This window comes from Neoarthrinium moseri, assembly GCF_022829205.1.
Source record: "Neoarthrinium moseri strain CBS 164.80 chromosome Unknown scaffold73_Wmoseri_CBS_16480, whole genome shotgun sequence".
NCBI lineage: Eukaryota > Fungi > Ascomycota > Sordariomycetes > Amphisphaeriales > Apiosporaceae > Neoarthrinium > Neoarthrinium moseri.
In genome coordinates, this window is record NW_026055187.1 from 1 (window position 1) to 18,973 (window position 18,973).

Sequence of the window (18,973 nt, forward strand, 5' to 3'; positions counted from 1 at the left end):
CCAACCTTTTATAGTCATTTTAGTGCAACAGGCACCCGTCCTTTTCGAGGACAATAAGGTCACCAATCCCACTAATGCAGCGTAGTTACACTTCACACGATTCCATAGCAATCTGCAGTCCACAAATTACCGAAGGGCTCTATATCTCGACCTACGCTAGCTACCAGGTGCAGTCCCCTCTGTCTCCTCGGAGAAGAACTATATCGCTCTACGTGTGAGATATTACACCGACCCGGAGTCCATGCATCACTTATGGCATATCAAGGCATGCGACGTATGACCAGCCTAATAGATGCTACAGTGCCAAAGGGCAGCTATATCTCCTACCCAATTAACCTCAGGCCCGTATTTGATGTCCTATCTCACAGAGTCTTTTCTAATAGCAACCCTCAACCTCCCGGCTCCGCAAGCTCGCAGTTCCGTGGAAATGGCGGTGGATTTAGATGGATGCTCGTAAAACTAGTAGGACGCCACAAAAATCCTCTTTAGAAACGCTACAAGCATAACCGCGAGATGCTCAAAACGGCAATACTCGGAATCTTGCCGTCCCGATTGACGAATTATAGCTTGGTGAATACATACGTTTCTTCAGCAAACGGTTTCAGCGGGCACGAAACTTATGACAAAAGATGTCGCTGAGCCACGAGTAGTGGTTTATGTAATGAGGCTTTCCTCTTTCGGTTTCGTTGGCACGGTCTTGGATAAGTATAATGCAGAAACATGAGTATCTGTGTCCAGTGAAGGGTGTAGACTTGCAACCAATGGTTATGATGCGGAACCGCTTGAGTGCACTACACGCCCGGCCGAGGCTGATGACTTTCCCTTGTCGCTGTCTCGCTGACTCGGCCTGTCCACTTTTCCAGCTCCGCCTTGCTGATTGGGCGCTGAGAACCCACATATTGATCTCCAGGTCAGCAAGCTTTTTCACGCCCCGTTTTGCACAGTACGTACCCAGGTACTTTGAGTGATGTATCTCCAGGGTACGCAAGCGTGGAGAAGCCCAATGCCGCGGGATATGCAGGCGTACGGGAAACAGCTGTGCGAATCCATCTGTTCGATCAATTGTTGGCCTAAAAGCTGCTGAGAGACACATGCGATCAAGGCGAGTCAGTTCTTGCTATCAAGAAGAGCAATGTCTCATAGAGTTGAGCGCAAACAGGGAAGTATAACTCTTCGTGCAACGTGGGCAATGGCTCGCACGTGCAAGTATACCGAGGGTATTTCTGACAATTGAAGCACGGCCCACAGAGCACCTCTTTTTTTTCTGCCGCCTCGAACTTGCCGGTTGGCTGCAGAGAAAGTCGAGGCCAAGAGACACTACAGTGATAAATCATTTGACATACACGGAGACAGCGATAAGCAAATGCGGGCTCAATGGGCCGTTGGGCAATTCTGACAGCATTCGCCAGCAGTAGGACGATGAACCTGTAGTGAGATCGAGAATGTCTGTATGAAGCGGCTCATCATCCAAAGTCTACTTGAACTCATTATATGTATAGTCTTGTCAACTGAACACTGAAGTGCTCAGCTACCGTAGATAACTATGTGCGCCCAGCCGTTACGCCAGGAAACGTTGCAGATGTCTTGGGTGTTTGTTTCTGCACTGTGCGTTCATTCCAGCGCAAATCCGCGCCGACCGGGTCGGAGCTCGGATCTTGGCATCTTCAGTTGCGGAAACGTAGCAGAGGGAGGTATAAAAGGGGGTTGCTGATGTTTGGCAGTCCTTTGCAAGAGGCCGGTCGCCAGAGGCATATTTTTCATGAGAAGCCAGGCTTGAGCAAACATTTGGAGATTCTATATCAGTTTTTCTTTTTCTTCTGCGACCTCTGTTGCTGCTGCCAGAGCGAACTGCATCCCGCGCACCCGTCTATGACGTCCGTCGGCATCTCCAGGTAACGATTGCAATGCAACGGTCGTGATTCGTCCGCTGGGCCGATTGACCAGTCAGCACGTAGCCGAAGCCCACCTAGCCCCAGGTGGCCAGCCGGGGTCTCGTCGCAGCTTTCGCCTAGCGTGGGTCGGCTTTCCGGCCACTCTTTTCGTCCATCGCGGCAACACACTCCACCTTTTTCTCTTCCTCCCTTCTGAAATAAACATCCTCCCGTGGTGTCAACTTCTCTTCCCTTTCCTGAGAGACGGGCTCTTCTCTCCTCATACCCTCTCCACTCCTACAAACAGTCAACTGCCCGACAGCAGCCTCAATCCCAGAGATTGGCGCGTCTACGTTGACCCCTCCACAGCTCCTCAGGACCAAAAAGCTCGTCAACATGTTGGCAACGAGACAGGTCCTCGGGAATGTCACCCGCTCGCGGGTCGCGGCCAGCCTGGGCCTCCGCAGGACCATGGCCACCGTCAACGACTCTGCCCTCGACAGGAAGGTAAGCTTCTTCTTCTCCTCCTTGTCTTATCTCTCACTCGGGGCCGAGGGACATGACCGGGTGGCTAATATTTCCCGCAAAAATCTATAGGTGAAGCAGAACAACTTGGAAGAGGGCAACTTCATCAACTACAAGAAGATGTCCGAGAACCTGGCCATTGTTCGCAGCCGTCTCAACCGCCCCCTCACCCTCGGTGAGAAGATCCTGTACTCCCACTTGGACGACCCCCACGGCCAGGACATCGAGCGCGGCGCATCCTACCTCAAGCTGCGTCCCGATCGTGTCGCCTGCCAGGATGCCACCGCCCAGATGGCCATCCTCCAGTTCATGTCGGCCGGCCTCCCTTCGGTCGCCAACCCTACCACTGTCCACTGTGACCACTTGATTGAGGCCCAGATCGGCGGTGCCAAGGATTTGGCTCGTGCTATTGACATCAACAAGGAGGTCTACGACTTCCTGTCCACCGCCTGCGCCAAGTACAATATCGGTTTCTGGAAGCCCGGTTCCGGCATCATCCACCAGATCCTGCTGGAGAACTACATCTTCCCTGGCGCTCTAGTAATCGGAACTGACTCACACACCGTGAACGGCGGAGGATTAAACGCGCTTGCCATTGGAGTTGGTGGTGCTGACGCTGTCGATGTCATGGCCGGTCTCCCCTGGGAGTTGAAGGCGCCCAAGTACATTGGTGTCAAGCTTACAGGACAGATGTCAGGATGGACCGCGCCCAAGGATATTATCTGTGAGTTATCATCCACCCCTTCTCCCCTGAGCATGGAATACTGATTGTTGCGCAGGCAAGTTGGCTGGCATTACCACCGTCAAGGGTGGAACCGGCTCTATCGTGGAGTACTTCGGTTAGCCCCCTTTTCCTTGGGATTTCAACTGAACTTTCTAACACGACTTTGCATTACAGGACCGGGAGCAGACACTGTCTCAGCTACAGGAGCGGGTACAGTCGCTAACATGGGGTAAGTCTCTGTCTGAAGCCGCTGAAAGTTGACTTGGCTGACTCTTGGTGTTGCAGCGCTGAGATTGGTGCCACCACTTCCGTTTTCCCCTTCAGCGAGAACATGCACAAGTACCTTGCAGCTACTGGACGTTCTGAGATCGGCGACTTCGCCCGCGCGTACGCTCACGAACTCCGGCCCGACGAAGGCGCCGAGTACGACGAGGTCATCGAGATCAACCTGTCCGAGCTCGAGCCTCACATCAACGGCCCCTTTACCCCTGACTTGGCCACGCCCATCTCCAAGTTCAGCGAGGCTGTCAAGGCCAACGGCTGGCCCGAGGAGCTCAAGGTCGGTTTGATCGGCTCTTGCACCAACTCGTCGTACGAGGACATGACCCGTTCTGCCTCGATTGCCCGTGACGCTCTCGAGCACGGTATCAAGGCCAAGGCTGCCTTCACCGTCACTCCTGGCTCCGAGCAGATCCGCGCTACCATTGCCCGTGACGGTCAGCTCCAGACCTTCGAGGAGTTCGGCGGTATGGTCTTGGCCAACGCCTGTGGTCCCTGCATTGGTCAGTGGGATCGTCAGGATGTCAAGAAGGGTGAATCCAACTCCATCATCTCATCTTACAACCGTAACTTCACCGGCCGAAACGACGGCAACCCTGCCACCCACTCCTTCGTTGCCTCTCCTGACATGGTTGTCGCCATGACCATTGCCGGCTCTCTCCACTTCAACCCCCTGACCGACAAGCTCAAGGACAAGGACGGCAATGAGTTCATGCTCCAGCCCCCGACCGGCGACGGCCTTCCCAACCGCGGATACGACCCCGGCACCAACACCTACCAGGCTCCTCCCAAGGACCGTGCCTCGGTTGAGGTCGTGGTTGCCCCCACCTCTGACCGTCTCCAGAAGCTTTCTCCCTTCCAGCCCTGGGACGGCAAGGACGCAACCGACCTGCCCATCCTCATCAAGGCCCAGGGCAAGACCACCACCGACCACATCTCCATGGCCGGCCCGTGGCTCAAGTACCGTGGCCACTTGGACAACATCTCCAACAACATGTTGATTGGTGCCATCAACGAGGCCAACGGCGAGGCCAACAAGGTCAAGAACGCCGTGACTGGCGATTGGGACGCCGTTCCTGCCACTGCCCGCGACTACAAGTCCAAGGGCATCAAGTGGGTTGTCATTGGTGACTGGAACTACGGAGAGGGTTCTTCCCGAGAGCACGCCGCTCTCGAGCCCCGCCACCTCGGTGGTCTTGCCATCATCACCCGATCCTTCGCCCGTATCCACGAGACCAACCTGAAGAAGCAGGGTATGCTTCCTCTGACCTTCGCCGACCCTGCCGACTACGACAAGATCAAGCCCGATGACAAGGTCGACATCCTCTGCACCGAGCTCGCTGTTGGCAAGCCCGTCACCATGCGCGTGCACCCCAAGAACGGCGAGACCTTCGAGGTCAAGCTCAACCAGACCTTCAACGAGCCCCAGATCGAGTGGTTCAAGAACGGAAGCGCCCTGAACACCATGGCCAAGAAGGCCAAGAACTAAATGGTTGGATGGTGATGAATACTGGCAACGGAGAATGATGATACCTTAAGACCAGTAGACGGTGATGGCGGCGGCGGTGGTGTGACAATAGGAGAGTTCCTGCATGCTTGCATTGTTGGGGAGGTTTCCTAGAATCCCCGGGGTTTATACGGTTTTCGGTATGGACGTTATGCTTTACGGATGACATTTGTACCGCACATGGAATTAGCCCGTCTTTTTTGTTAAATGTACAAAATGGAAATGTTACAAAAGACTCTATGACTTTTCTCATGATGTGACTGTAAACGAGAGCCTTTGCCCGATATCCTGACTAGCACGACTTTCAGCTGATCAAAGATTGAGACCGAGGTGCATTGAGAAGGAAGGCTGTGCAGGTACAATAGGCACAAGTTGAAGGAACGCTTAGAGATAAGATGCGATGATACCACTCAAGACCTAAATCAACTTCACTGTCCTTTTTTTTCGACTTATTAAGCAGCTCAAGGTTTCATTCCGGAGTCCTGGGTCACCGTTTGTGAGCTAGATATTGGCGGCATTCAAACACAGATGATACTACCTTACAGAAGCAGCCGCGATTATGGACTGGCTTATGATTACTGAATCCGATGACCATAATGAGACGCGGGCACAGGAAGTAAACTCGCGACCATCTTTTGGCTTTGGAAATCCCAGGACAATCTTGCCAGAACAATCTTGGAGTAAAAGAAGTAGTGAGAGAAGCAAATGAGTTCGAGCTTCACAGTGTATCATGACCTCGCTACACGACAGCCATTGTATGGTGTCACTATGGCTAAGAAATGACCTCAAGAGCATTTATCGAGAATATCTAGGTATTTTCTGGCACGCTGGGCTCAGGCCCGCGTTCTACTACGACCTTGGCCAGTATGTCTGATACTACTCGTAGAAGCCATGGCGAAATATTCCCAGATAACTGAATTGACCGATGACAAATGTGAAACAAAAAGTCACTCGAGACATTCAAAGAAAATAATTCCCAGATCCCTGGAGTTGATACTAGAGGATCCGCCGCCAAAAACAGTTTAGCAGCTACCTAGGTACACCTCTTCCCCTTCCTCGGATACTTACTTCACTACTCGACAATAGGCTTCCTCTCCGCATAATACGCCCAATAGAAGCCAAAATCTTTGGCATTTCGTCTCAGAGAAGCCGCCGAGCTGTTCTTCACATGTATGGGCAACAAGTTTTCTTTCTTTCTTCCTTTTTCCCGACCAATGGTAATATTTGCGTTGTCTTCAGTCCTATGGCTTTCCATAACATACCTAAGGCAGCTGCGACAGGTTCATATGTTTGAGTCAGGAAAGACTAGGGAAGCGGAAAGAAACAAGCGGTTTCTAAGGCTTATACTTGGGTGGTTGTGTCTCGTCGTTGAGAATGGACTCCAATGGACGATATTGGCATGCTGCTACTTAGGCGCATTTATGCATTTGTCGCAAACCTTCCCAGTCCCTAGTAATTTTAGCCGGCTTCAATGGCCCCAGTAAAAACGCCGGCGTGTCATCTTGATCCAGTTGGACAGGGGGTTGGTGTCGTTCATGTTCGGATTACTGAAGCACACGACCATTGAAACTTGCAAACCCAAGTTCTACGAGCTGTTCCCTGCTGCGCGATCGATGCAGCGCGGCCCATGGCGATACAGCAAGTCGTATCAGCACCTTCATCTCGCCTTTAGGACCCTCGTCTGCACCCGAGGCCCCCTGCCGGTTTTCCCACCTCTGGCGATTCCTTGCCGATCGATCCAGCGCGACAAGCTTCGCCAACGATTGCCCAGGACCTGCTCCGCCCTGACCGAGCCGATCTCATTGAACGACGGTAGTAGCGACGGGCATCCCTAATTTCAGGCGCAACTATACCGGAGATCCGCGCTGCCGGGAAATAGAACACGGAAAGAGGGAGGCACGAAGAGGAGGGAGAAGCGAAGATGCCGAACATCCAGGGCTTCAGCACGCTGCGCGCGCGGTCGTACGCCTTCCGGCTACCGCTCTTCACCCGCGCCATGGTTCTCATCATCGTCCTTCTCTGGATCGTGGGGATACAGTCCGTCTGGAACCTGCGGCAGTGGGGCGCATTGATCCCAGACCAGATCTCGTTCACGACCGCATACAGGATCAACACGTTCCCGCTCATACATCTCAACTTCTTCCACACTTTGTTCAATATACTGGCCCTGACGCCGCTGATGGAGAGGTTCGAGAGCGAGTATGGTACGCTGACGAGTCTGGCCATGTTCTTCGGTCGTGAGTTTCTCCCCGTCCTCCGGTGGATTGTGGTAGAGCCTGACGTATTACAGCCTTGACCACGTTGCCGGCTGTTCTATATATCATTTTGGAGAGGGGCGTACTCCGGAGCAACAACACGGTGATGGGTGCAAGGTACGCCTGTATTCCTGGGAAATGGGGAGCGGAATCAGAGGGCTAACGCAGAGGCAGCATATGGGTTTTCCTCCTCCTTGGCGTCGAGGCCATCCGGACGTACAAGACGAACCCGTACCTCGTCATTGGCACTTACCATGTCCCGACTTGGACCACACCCCTCGTCCTGACCCTGGTGACGGCGGCTCTGGTTCCCAGCAGCAGCTTGCTCGGCCATCTCTGCGGAGTCGGTGTGGGCTACCTATGTAAGACGAGGACGAGATCCCTCCGTGTTTGCGAACCCGCTGACGTGAATGACACTAGTCGGGCTGGGCTACCTCAAGTTCCTGGCTCCGCCGGAGAAGGCTCTGCGTTGGGTAGAAGGGCGCCTCAACCTCTTGGGGCGCCTTCCGCACTACGTGAGCGTGGACCAGAAGACATACGGAAGGTTCGGGGTGCTGCCTACGACGGGTGGAGGAAGTTCTACGTTACCAGGCCTGGTTGGCAGCAGTCAGAGATTAGGGCCGTAGCTGATGCCCAGAAGGGTAGATGGGGTGGGAGTCGGGAGAGTGCTCTGTACATATCATGAAGCGTGCGTAAGGGGTTGGCACTGGTGTGATCCTGCATGGCTCTGGCGTTCTTTGACATGGGGCGGGGGGCATATGGCGTTCTTCTAGCTACGGAATACCGAACCTGACAGCTTAATCCCGGCTGCCTTGACGATCTCGAGTGCAGATAATTTGACTGGTTGGGCGGTTCCACACAACGAACTGACGGTTCCTGATGAGACAACGCGCCCTTTCAGCCGACAGAGAATCATCAGCATTGGACAGACAAGAGAAAGAGGGAAAGCAGGCCACGTGAAATTGTGATTTGGAAATGAGCTCCAGTAGGGGGCGTGCTTACCATGACTGCCGTCCACTACCTATAACTAGGCGCCGTGTCGTGTTGATGGAGGCGGGCAGCCAGGCGGCGTTGGCGATATGCAATTATGCAACTAGTCGTGAATTAGAGCTCGCCGGCCTCCAGTTAGGCAGGGGTCCCCGTTTGTTACAGCCCAGCAGGAGGAGAATGGTACGGACCACCTCGCCTCACGTACCGAGCGAGCCCAGTCGAGCGTATAAGTGCCACTCGACCTCAATTCTCCCTCCAATCCCCCTTTTTTTGGAGACTCATCGCTCGCCAGGGCACCCAAGCTGGACCAATGCCTCGCCTTTTGTGTGAGTCTCCTTCCATCCTAGCTGGACCAGCGGAATTCGTTCGACCTCGTAGCTAACCACATGCACTGCTGCTACAGCCGGGGCGCTCTTGGCCCGTCGCGATCCTCGCCTGCTCAAGATCCCGCCCTACCTGTCACTCCTGCTGATCATAGTCGGTGTCGCATGGCTGTTCATGCTCCCGCTCGACGACTACTCGCGCCGCACCTACATCTCCGAGAACGCCCTGCTCCCCGGCCAGGTACATACCTACTTTGGCGGCAGCGACCAGAATGTCTTCCGCGCCTACAAGCACGAGATCACCGCCCTCGAGAATAGTACGAATGCCGAGTATGTTGCACCCCTCTGCACTGGACAGACAAGAACATCCCGGTGCCGTATCTGTACCACCGTCCACAGCGCTGATTGCACGAGTCTAGGGCCAACGACAAGCTCGAGTCCATCTTCAAGGGCTTAGGACTCAAGGTCGGTCGCCAGAACTACACCTACCACTCCTCCGGCAACACCTACGCCGGCGAGAATATCTACGCCATTCTGCACGCACCCAGGGGCGATGCTACCGAGGCCATCGTGCTCGTGGCCGCCTGGAGAAATGTCAAGGACGAGTTCAACCGCAACGGGTTGGCCCTGGCCCTGGCCTTGACGAGGTACTTCAAGCGTTGGTCTCTGTGGTCCAAGGACATCATTGTCGTCGTTCCGCCCGAGAGCCGAGCTGGCACCCAGGCCTGGGCTGACGCCTACCACGACGCCCACGACTCGGCCAAGGTTGCTTCGTTGCCCGTCAAGTCTGGAGCACTGCAAGGGGCCGTGGCCATCGACTACCCCCAAGAAGGGCGTTTCGAAGGGGTACACGTAGTCTACGACGGTATCAATGGTCAGCTGCCCAACCTGGATCTGATAAACACCTTCGTGAACATTGCCAGCGGGCAGATGGGCATGGGCTCGGCCATCCAGGAGATGTGGAAGCACACGGACAGGTACAACGACAGGCTGAAGACGATGCTGCGCGGCATGGTGAACCAGGGACTGGGCCATGCTGCCGGGCCTCACAGCTCCTTCATTCCATACCACGTCGATGCCATCACTGTTCAGCCCATTGGTAATGGGTGGCAGGATGAGATGGCCCTCGGCCGTACCATTGAGGGAACATTTAGAAGCTTGAACAACCTACTGGAGCACCTCCACCAGAGCTTCTTCTTCTATTTGCTTATGCACAAGGAGAGATTTGTCAGCATCGGAACCTACTTGCCTTCTGCCATGCTGGTTGCAGCCAACTTCACCATCATGGCTATTCACTTGTGGATCCAAAGTGGTCAGAGAAGCAAGGTCGCTACCGCTGGGGAGACAGACGGCAAGGACGGCAAGGACGGCAAGGACGGCAAGGACGGAGCTGACAGACAGGAGCAGGAGGCGCCGAGCACCGATGCGGTCGAGAGAGACTTGTATCTGCCTCTAGGACTCGTAGCTGGGTCTCAGTTCCTCGGCTTCATACCACTATTCGTCTTCAATCACGCACCCGCCGGCGTGAGTCCTCCAAGCCCACCCCCCTCCTCCCCTTCAAATGAACTCGTGGTTGGCTAACTGCATGCAGATCTTGACCGTACTCTTCTACGCATTCACCGCGTTCTCACTTCTTATCCCCCATGTGATCTCCCCCTTGTTGATCAGCAACTTCAAGCCTACGGCTCAGCAGTACAAGCTCCTGTCTTCCTTCTCGCTACTCCTCTTGGGCATGTTTCTCTCCGCTCTGGCCACCCTGAACTTTTCCCTCGCCTTCCTGGTCGGCCTGCTTGCCGTTCCGCTGTCCTTTGCCTACCCAGTGCGGAATGTACTGCTGAAGTACGCCTACGCGCTGCTTCTAACCCTCCTGAGTCCGGGCACTGTTGTCAGCATTGCTGCAGCAGCTAGTGGCGTGGGACTCGACGTTGTGCTGAGAGAAGCGGCGTTCGGATGGACCGTATGGGGCATGTATACGCCTTTGGTTGTATGGTGCGTCTGGTGGCCTGCATGGCTTGTGGGAGTCGTGGTTGTTTTAGGCCGTGTGCAGGAGGACAGGAACAAGGAGAAGAGCTCGTGACGCTGATAGAGAGCCTCCGTGATTGCCACCAGCAGCGACTGGCTGTAGCGTATATTGTAATCATAGCGCACGGCATCTGTGCATTTGACGGGTTCAATGTCAAGGGAAAAAGCAGCAGTGATTGCTACCCATATTTGAACACTACTGCTCTGACTTTTTTACTTGGACTGCTTCTCTGAGCTGGCAAATTGGCCGGGAACTGTAACCCCCTACTGTGGATGTCCGATCTCCTAGTAGAAACAAAGTCGGGTCATCTTATGTCTTCACCACTCTGGTCTGGTATCGCCAACCACGAGCCATCGTCCTGTCAAGCATTTCTGTAGTCTGCGTCCTACGGACCAAGCATATTGATGCGATCCTTATAGGATGTGATGTGTGATGTAATAAAGACGGAGAATGCAAGTATCCGAGGCACCCACCAAGGCGGTATCACCACAGAACTGGCTTATCTCCTTAGCTATCTGCCGGCTAACATGTGCATTACCCCTCTACCAAAACGTATCACATATCTATCTACTATCCTGAATGCCATCCGGACATACAGTAGGCTCCTGTTTCCCACGCGTTAGATGTCGCTAATACCCTGTGCAGAAGGAAAGTGAACGGTCGCCAGACTATAAGCAGTGTTTGGACCATATCTAAGGAAACACTTCTGGAGATTACTCAAATGTGTATAAAAATATTAAAAATAAAAATAAATAAAAATTAAAGAGAGTGAAGATAAATCCTGCCCATCTCATGGAGATGACAGGCTGAAAAAGAAAAAAGAAGAAAAAAATATCGACATGTGCAGGATTTGAACTGATGCTTGTTAGTGACGTGCGAGTATAACGGTGATTGTTATGAAGCTTACCCTACGCGACCGAAGCCATGAGATGGCTGAATTTGCCACTGCGAATTCAAGTCTCACCCATTAACCACTCTGGCAACATGCCAACTGTGCGTCACAAGCCGTGTTGGTTGTGATTTGTTGGGGTTGGGGCCACTTAATGACCATCATGTACTCTTCCTGCAGCCCCTCTTCTTGGCGTACCCACCAGACGAATCAGAAGCTACCATTGGGTCTTTCATGTGAAGGTTTGCCTAGCTAGTGGTTCGAAAGTCTGGGAACACGAATCAGGGAGAGATTCCACTAACGAAAGAGTGGCAGGGGTTCAGCTGACTGAGACAGCTGAGTACAGAGTACTAGATTGCCTGAGAAAACTCGACGGCGCATCTACACAGTAGCATAGAGCACAAATTATACCCTCAAACCGAATAGCCGTTGCTTCGCTTGGGGAAATAGCAGCCAAATATAGGCCTGGTTATCGTGGCTGTATAAGGCTGATGGGCACCTGATGGGATTTTAACACTGGAACATTGAGTCTTCGACCAGGCACGTGTAAGGACAGCGGGACCGACCTACATGCACACGTGTTTATGCTGTCGAATGGGGTGTAGTTATATTTACAATTGAGATGGAACTGCTGGCAGTCTTATCATACGGGTAGGCACTTTGCCTCGAACCCATGTAACTTACAAGGGCTACTTATTACACTGCGAGGATCAGGATATCAATAATTATATTCCCCTTTCTAGTAGCAAATATGTGAATCGCGATCTTCCCAAGTCACACTGTGGACTTCAATTGCCGAGTAGCCTGGCGAATCGTGCCAAAAAGAGAAACTTAGAAAGGTATCTCATATTAATATTCATTCTCCATGAGTTCATTAGTCTAATAATCGTGAGCCGTCCCCTTGCAACCAGTCCTCCCGTCCACCGTGTTCGTCAAAAAGTCTCTTGGGTATCACAGGACAGAAAGAAAGTCCAGAATCTAAAAGTTTAGTAATGGGGTATTTCCAGCCACCCCATCAATGCGCCAGAAAAACCAGAGATCGGTTGACCAATCCCTCCTTGGGTATCCAGTTCCTCCCAAAAAAATGCGATGCGATCCAATCGTTTAAACTCGTGCCGATGCATGCCAGGCGCCTCGTTGACTGCCAGTTTCCTTGCGCACTGCCCAGCCCTTCAGGGCCAGAACGAGCACAACCCAGGCCATCAAGAGGCCGACGAAACCCATTGTTACCGTGTAGAAAAACATTGCGTCCAGGTCGTAGTGAACCATGCCATCGATGGTGTCCGAGCTCTGCATCATTGTTAGACATATGCCATTTCACTGCTGTTGAGATCATGTGTGCACTTACGCTTGCGCAAAATATAATGCCACCTGCTATGAGTCCGAACGAAGTGAGCAGCTCCGTGGGAGGGCGGGACGGCATGACGGAACGAGGCGGGCGAAGATAGAGCAGCACATAGGTGAAGCCACGAGCGAAAGAAGCACCGGTGAGCAGATTGCCCCATTGCTTGTGGACCATGCTTGAAATCATGGATTGCTGGGTATGAGAGCTCATCATGATTCCCAGGAGCAGAATGACCAACGCGGGAATGGGGTTGATCGAGAACTCATACTGCTTGGGTGGCTGAAGAGCATCCCGTTCTTCGTCGTTGTATGTATGGTCGGCATGCGAGAGCGCAGCCTCGGAAACAGTTGTGTTCAAAAGGTCTCGAATGTTTGTAGACTCGATAAGCATGGCCAACAGGCCGCCTCCGATGAACAGGACGGTAATAGAGAGATGTTCCAGGTCCTGAGCGCTAAATTCAGTGTTGCCAATATCGGCGTTGCCGAGATGCTCCAGGAAGATATTGGTTGAGCCGTAGATGAAGATCAGAGCGCCTTCAACAAATTCAGCCGAAGGCCTCCACCGCTTTGAAGACTGCTTAGGCCTCACGTTCCATGCCTTGTCCTGTTGTAAGCATATAAATGTTGATCACACGCGGGTCGCTCAATACATACCCAGCCAAGATCACCAAAGCTTCCAGACCACCGTCCGAGCGTCAAGATGCCGTACCAGAAGAAGACGCTGCCTTTGATCCAGTGAGCGAGACCACTGAAGACTGCGTGTCCCTCCTGTTCCAGGTGGTCAGTTGCCGAATCATTTCAGCGGATGTGAAAATGCAATAGTCTTGTACTTACGAAGAAACGAGCCCAAGTAATAACACCTGTGGCTAGAGTGATATATCCTAGAATGAGAATCGTTCTGTCGACGGCATTGTAGCCAAATATGAGGACTTTCCAGACTCGACTAGAGACCAAGCCAGCTATCTTGGCGATGAATGAGCTCGCCTGCGATTTGGGTGGGCTCAGCTCAGCAGCCTTAAACTCGAGATCCTCATCGTCCTCATCATAGTCCATCCGTCGGTCCTCCAGCGGATCTGGTGATTGTTGACCAGATGCCGAGAGCGAGTTGCTTCTCAAGGATTCAGTGTTCGGTTCGGTGCCTTGACCACTGTCGTTGGAATGCCGGTACTTGGGCATATACGTAGCATCCGTCATTCGCTGATGCTCGGCCATGTTTTCCATCGACATGGGAATAAAAGCCTGGCCTTCCACCTTGCTGTGCTGCTGCTGCGACTGCTTTCGCGTAATAACTCCTGCCACGCGGCCAACGAGACTGATGAAGACCTGGGCGGACACAACCCACGTGGCGATCCAGCCAATCTTGTGATGAGCGTTATTTGGGTACAAGTCTGGGGTGTTGGCGTTGTAGGTGATACCCAGGAGAACGGCCAGCGCATTGGTAGCCAGGAACACAAACTGGACCACCAGCGTGTAACGTGACTTTGCCAACGATAGCATCACACCTATACGTCGAATGTAAGTCTCTCCCTCAAGCGAGTTGTCACTGGAACGCCAGGGTTTTCCGTACCTGTGGGCAGCATGAACACCCAGCCGAGTACCATCAAAGCGATATGTGCGTAAATGGTGCCCCGATGCTCAGGGTGTGTGAAGTAAGTTGGAGGATAAGAACCAGCATCTGGCTTGGGCTCCTCGGTACCCATGGCCATGTCTCCGTCCATATTCATGGACTCATGTTCATCCCCATGCGCAAGGGCAGCCGGGAGGCTGCCAAGCACCACGACGGCGGCCAGGAGCGTCAACGCCGACCTAGTAGCCGACCTCATGGTGGTATGATATTCTCACAAGCGGCTGGCAGGGCCGTTGCGGTGAACCAAGTCGGAATACGGGCCCGGCTTATATACTTTATTTCAGCTGCACAGGACTGCGACTGATGTTGGCGCAAAAACACAGTCCGGACAAGCTACGTCGAAATCTGCGCGCGCGCGCTGGGAGCTCTGGTCAATGCGTGCCCGGGGGTGTAGCGGAGCCAGGCGAGGCGGGAGCGAGGAAACGTTTGGGGACGGAGCTGTCACTACGAAGGCAAGACGGGTAACTTAATATATATATATGGCCGTTATTATTTGTTACAAAGACGCCGAGAGGCCAAGCGGAGGGGAAATATTACAGACGGCGTCTTGGTGGGAAGGAAACATGCTGGACTGCGTAGATATTTATTATTACATCCTGGGCAGTTCCGGGTACCGCGAGCAACAGCGATCGATGGTATCGATGGTATCGGCGCTGTTAGTCAGACCACCCACGCTCCGAGCGGCTTCCACTGGGTTCCGCTACGTAGTCGGGATTCGCTGTTGGCGCCTCGATCCTTGAGGAATGGTGCCCAGTGGCATCGAGTAGAGCCAGATCCGAGGCTTCCGAAACTTTTTGTTACTTTGTTTTTGTGCAGACACGGCGAAACACACTGGCGGTAAGGCAAGGGAATGCGCTGTGGGACCCCGACTGGATAGCTCTCTGTACCGGGTACGAGTTAACTTGCTGGTGTATGTAAGAGGCGCCGCGGCCCATGTCGCTTTGGAGACAGCGTCATTCGGCCCACCTGGCACCTCTCTCGCCTTGGAGCCTTGCTCGTGCAGCTCGGCCTTGAGCATGACATCCAATGGCGGACCACCACAAGGCTTGGCGTCGACCTGTTCGTGCAATCAAGAGCCCCGCCCCGGCCTCCAAGTGTACTACGATGCTACTAGAGAAAAACTCGTTGCATCCGAGCTCCACACCCGGACACACTTTGTGCATCGTAGGTTGTGACCATTCCCCTTCGGAGGCTAGGATGTATGAGACATTGTAACCCCGAAACGCGAGCATTGGTCGATTTTTCTGGGTTTGACGGGAACGGAACCATGCTTCCTGTCCTTCTCCCAAAAGTAGAGTAGAGTAGAGTATATGGGGTGGATTTCCATGTAAGCTTCACTATGCTACCGGAGGTACCTCTAGTCATCTCCTCTTATGGGGCCCGCGACCTCCGAAACCCGGTCTTTGGGACTTCTTGCCGTTTTCCGGTGCCAAGGACGTGATGGAATTCACACCATCTTGGAAATTTTCCTGGCGTTTGTTGGCAGTCACAAAACACCAAGATTACCTGCGGCACCACTAACGTAGGAAGGGCGTAAGCTCGATCTGCTCCTTGGCCGCCAATCACAGCACATTTCTTCTGCTTTCCAGCCGAGCCGCCGCTGCGGTGAGGGACAAGATGGTGTCGAATTATTAATCCTCCAAATTTCCAACCTGGTAGCCTGGTTGCGTTGTACAAAGAACAGCCCGACACGGAGTCGAGGCATGGAACAGGGATGCTTATGCAGGACGCGGGCAGTAGCGTAGCCCTGTGCCAAGTGCCGGCTGACTGCGCCATCTACAGTCTCCCATGTACAGTCACTTGGCTTGCATCTTGGACTTCACAGCATTACTATTTCCAAGACATCGCCTAGGATCAGAAGGGGCTTTTTCTGGGGATCCAGAATGCGTCCTGGCCATGGGTTTGTACTCCGTGCCTCCCAGAGGTATGGGTCGAAGGGAGACGGTGAAACACGCCGGTGGCTCCGTGGGGAGCAGCATCAGTCGACCGTGTGGTCATTCGAGATGGCCTCATGTTTCTTTGTAGTTTAGCCATGGGAGGGGAAAGAGGTCTGTGAGGATCCAACGCGCCAGCCACCCTCCCTCGCTTCGGTCGCTCTGATGACTCCTCGACGAAACCCCCACCATGCTTCACAGACCTGCACGCTGAGTGGTGATTGAAGATCCTGCCAAAATGGACCTATGTAGCTATCATATGCACCGCTGCCGCCTCTTAAGGCGTGTCTTTTATTGCAGATGCCTGGCCGTGAGATGGCAGCTGGGAGCTGACTTGCAGCGACGACCAACAAACCCCGGGCGCGGAGCATCCGGCAATAACACGCACTTGATGTCGATAGGCTGGGCGACACACATGCAACGGTATCAGATGATACACAACTTGCAGCGCCAGTTTCGGGTAGCAACTGTCGGTCAGATGACTGGCCAAACTATAGTCGGCTTAGTCCATCAATTTCTGCTTCCGAGTTGTCCGCTCGGGCTACGGGGTTTAACGGAGGAAGAGGTTGAATAATACGGCGTCTGTCGGAGTCCGCCATGGCCCCACCCGCCCTCTAATTTTTAGGAATCACTTGACAGTCAGATCATATACAGTAGGTAAGCATCTCTTGGCAAGCAAAATCGCCGTCCATTCCGAACAAAACTTTGGCCTCCCTCCACGACTCGTCTCAGCTTTGAAGACGGCATTCTCTGTTCTGGCTGAAGGCTGGGTGAGAATGGATGAGGAAGTTCCAGGTACCCGCGTAAGCTGATGCTCTCGGCCCGGGCTCTTTTGTTTACGAGGCCAGACCCCAAGCTAGGTAGCCAACATTTTTGACGGTGGAGGTGGTGTGTAAGCAGTGGTGGAAGTCCCGATCTACACAATTCCTAGTGGTAGTGTTCCCATTGCTCAGAGATTCATTCACGTCATAAGGGGTTTCTTCGAGACTCCACTCAATAGAGACAACCTAACATTGCGCGCTACTGCACTTACGTGACTAGGATACTCCATTTGAGCTCCCAGTTGACAGCATCACTCGGTAGAGATCGGGTCAGACGGAGGTATCAGCCATAGCGCCCTCGGGAGCAGTAAGTGTCGGTGACAGGCCAAGTGGCCACCTAGAGGAGCCAGGTAAGCCGGGGCGCAACAGAGTTGGACCAGCTTGATGAACTACAGATCAAGCAACAAAATAGAGATTGCCATACTTCTCGATTGCTAACTAAGTACGGAGGCAAGCGGGGCGGTCGTTTTGCTACACGCTGCTCAAGGCTCATCCCAAGTTCCTGGAGACGGCCTGGCGATTGGTCTGCTTACTTACCAAGACACGTCTGGATGAAGACTGGTTCATCATAGAGTACTCCGAAGGCTGCTGCTCCCTCAGATACTCTACGTAATTAGATGATACTGCTGTTGTAGCGTAACCAAAACTCTCGTGGGCCTGCATAGATAATAAGACCACATTGCGTTTCTGACCAGCAAGAGCAGAATGCCACGACGCTTCGATCCGACTACAACTGGCTATATACGCTCTGCCAGCCTTGGAAGAATCTCTGGCGGAGACAAATGATCGTCTAACCAGGCGGGAGAGCTGACACTACCTGCCAGTTTGACGTTCGAGGACTAGATCAGAGGCTTGAACGATCCTTCAGACGCCAGGTGTCGCCCCGTTCCAATGAAATCTTATCTTCGGCCTTCAGCTTCTGCAGAATCTGTATAATACCGCCTACGGCTGGCTGGTGGAGGCTCTCCGGGTAATCTCGATATATCACCTTGACCAGTTCCATCGGGGTCCACGAGTCGGTCCGTCCCGAGCTGCTCGACGTTGATGTCGCTGATGCATTGGTCGAGCCCAACGTCTGTAAAACTTGTTGCTCCCGCTCACGTCTGTGAGCTATATATTCCGAGATCTTTGCCGGCGCGTCCGGAAGAACGGGTCCATGGCCGGGGTAGCCTCGCCCGGACGCAAGCTTGCCCATCTTCTCGAGGCTTTCAAGGTAAGTTGCGAGGTCTTCAAACACTGCTGTACCCTGTCCCAAGACATTGTCGCCCGTGAACAGGGCGTTCTCCTCGCGTAAGACAAACACCATGTGGTCTACCGCGTGCCCCGGCGTGTGCACGGCTGTCAATGTCGCGCCTTCCACCTCAAATGTCTGCCCATCCTCAATGTCTGCCCAGCCCGGATGAGGGTCGCACTTGTAGACCTTGGTGTCGGGGCTGTGGGTCAGTAGGTCGCGGACGCCATCTATATGGTCATGATGCCAATGCGTCAGAAGCGTGCTGTGAACCGACGCCTTCTCCTCGGCCAACGTGCGCTTGAGTGCTGCGATCCAGGAAGGCTTCCCTTCTCCGGTATCAATGAGCAACCTCTTGGGTCCTGTGCCAACGAGGTAGGTGTTTGTGCCTTGCAATGTGAACTTGCTGGGGTTCCCTCCGAGAATGCGGATGCAGGCCGGACTCAGTCTCTCGACTTCGGGCAGAGACACCAGCTGGGCTGCCATCTTGTTGACGCTTGTGGCCAGTGTTCGCAAAACCGTCATACCATACGAGCTATGTATCGCAAGGGGGCGGAAAGACCTCCTTGGACGTCAAGTGCCTCGGCTGGGGCAATGAGTTTATCTAGGATGGGCGGTTTCCCCGGTGAT

At 53.5% G+C, this 18,973-nt stretch overlaps 5 protein-coding genes across 5 annotated transcripts; 3 read left to right on the forward strand and 2 right to left on the reverse strand.

Moving 5' to 3' along the window:
- Nucleotides 1–2,267: 2,267 nt before the first annotated feature.
- On the forward strand, nucleotides 2,268–4,888 carry JN550_011737 (uncharacterized protein; the record flags this gene model as incomplete). Its single annotated transcript, XM_049310134.1, has 5 exons — nucleotides 2,268–2,378; nucleotides 2,469–3,120; nucleotides 3,176–3,235; nucleotides 3,295–3,349; nucleotides 3,406–4,888. The coding sequence occupies 5 exons, from the start codon at nucleotides 2,268–2,270 to the stop codon at nucleotides 4,886–4,888; spliced, it is 2,361 nt and encodes a 786-aa protein (XP_049166236.1).
- A 1,939-nt stretch (nucleotides 4,889–6,827) lies between these two features.
- Nucleotides 6,828–7,787, forward strand: JN550_011738 (uncharacterized protein; the record flags this gene model as incomplete). Its single annotated transcript, XM_049310137.1, has 4 exons — nucleotides 6,828–7,143; nucleotides 7,197–7,278; nucleotides 7,336–7,523; nucleotides 7,582–7,787. 4 exons carry the CDS (start codon nucleotides 6,828–6,830, stop codon nucleotides 7,785–7,787), a joined length of 792 nt encoding a protein of 263 aa, XP_049166237.1.
- Nucleotides 7,788–8,461: 674 nt separating this feature from the next.
- On the forward strand, nucleotides 8,462–10,551 carry JN550_011739 (uncharacterized protein; the record flags this gene model as incomplete). The annotated part of the gene is made up of 4 exons (XM_049310138.1): nucleotides 8,462–8,477; nucleotides 8,555–8,804; nucleotides 8,894–9,998; nucleotides 10,066–10,551. The coding sequence occupies 4 exons, from the start codon at nucleotides 8,462–8,464 to the stop codon at nucleotides 10,549–10,551; spliced, it is 1,857 nt and encodes a 618-aa protein (XP_049166238.1).
- A 1,939-nt stretch (nucleotides 10,552–12,490) lies between these two features.
- JN550_011740 (uncharacterized protein) lies at nucleotides 12,491–14,553 on the reverse strand (the record flags this gene model as incomplete). Its single annotated transcript, XM_049310139.1, has 5 exons — nucleotides 12,491–12,676; nucleotides 12,735–13,334; nucleotides 13,385–13,498; nucleotides 13,565–14,232; nucleotides 14,298–14,553. The coding sequence occupies 5 exons, from the start codon at nucleotides 14,551–14,553 to the stop codon at nucleotides 12,491–12,493; spliced, it is 1,824 nt and encodes a 607-aa protein (XP_049166239.1).
- Nucleotides 14,554–17,956: 3,403 nt separating this feature from the next.
- JN550_011741 (uncharacterized protein) lies at nucleotides 17,957–18,829 on the reverse strand (the record flags this gene model as incomplete). Its single annotated transcript, XM_049310140.1, has 1 exon — nucleotides 17,957–18,829. The coding sequence occupies one exon, from the start codon at nucleotides 18,827–18,829 to the stop codon at nucleotides 17,957–17,959; it is 873 nt and encodes a 290-aa protein (XP_049166240.1).
- Nucleotides 18,830–18,973: the final 144 nt, after the last annotated feature.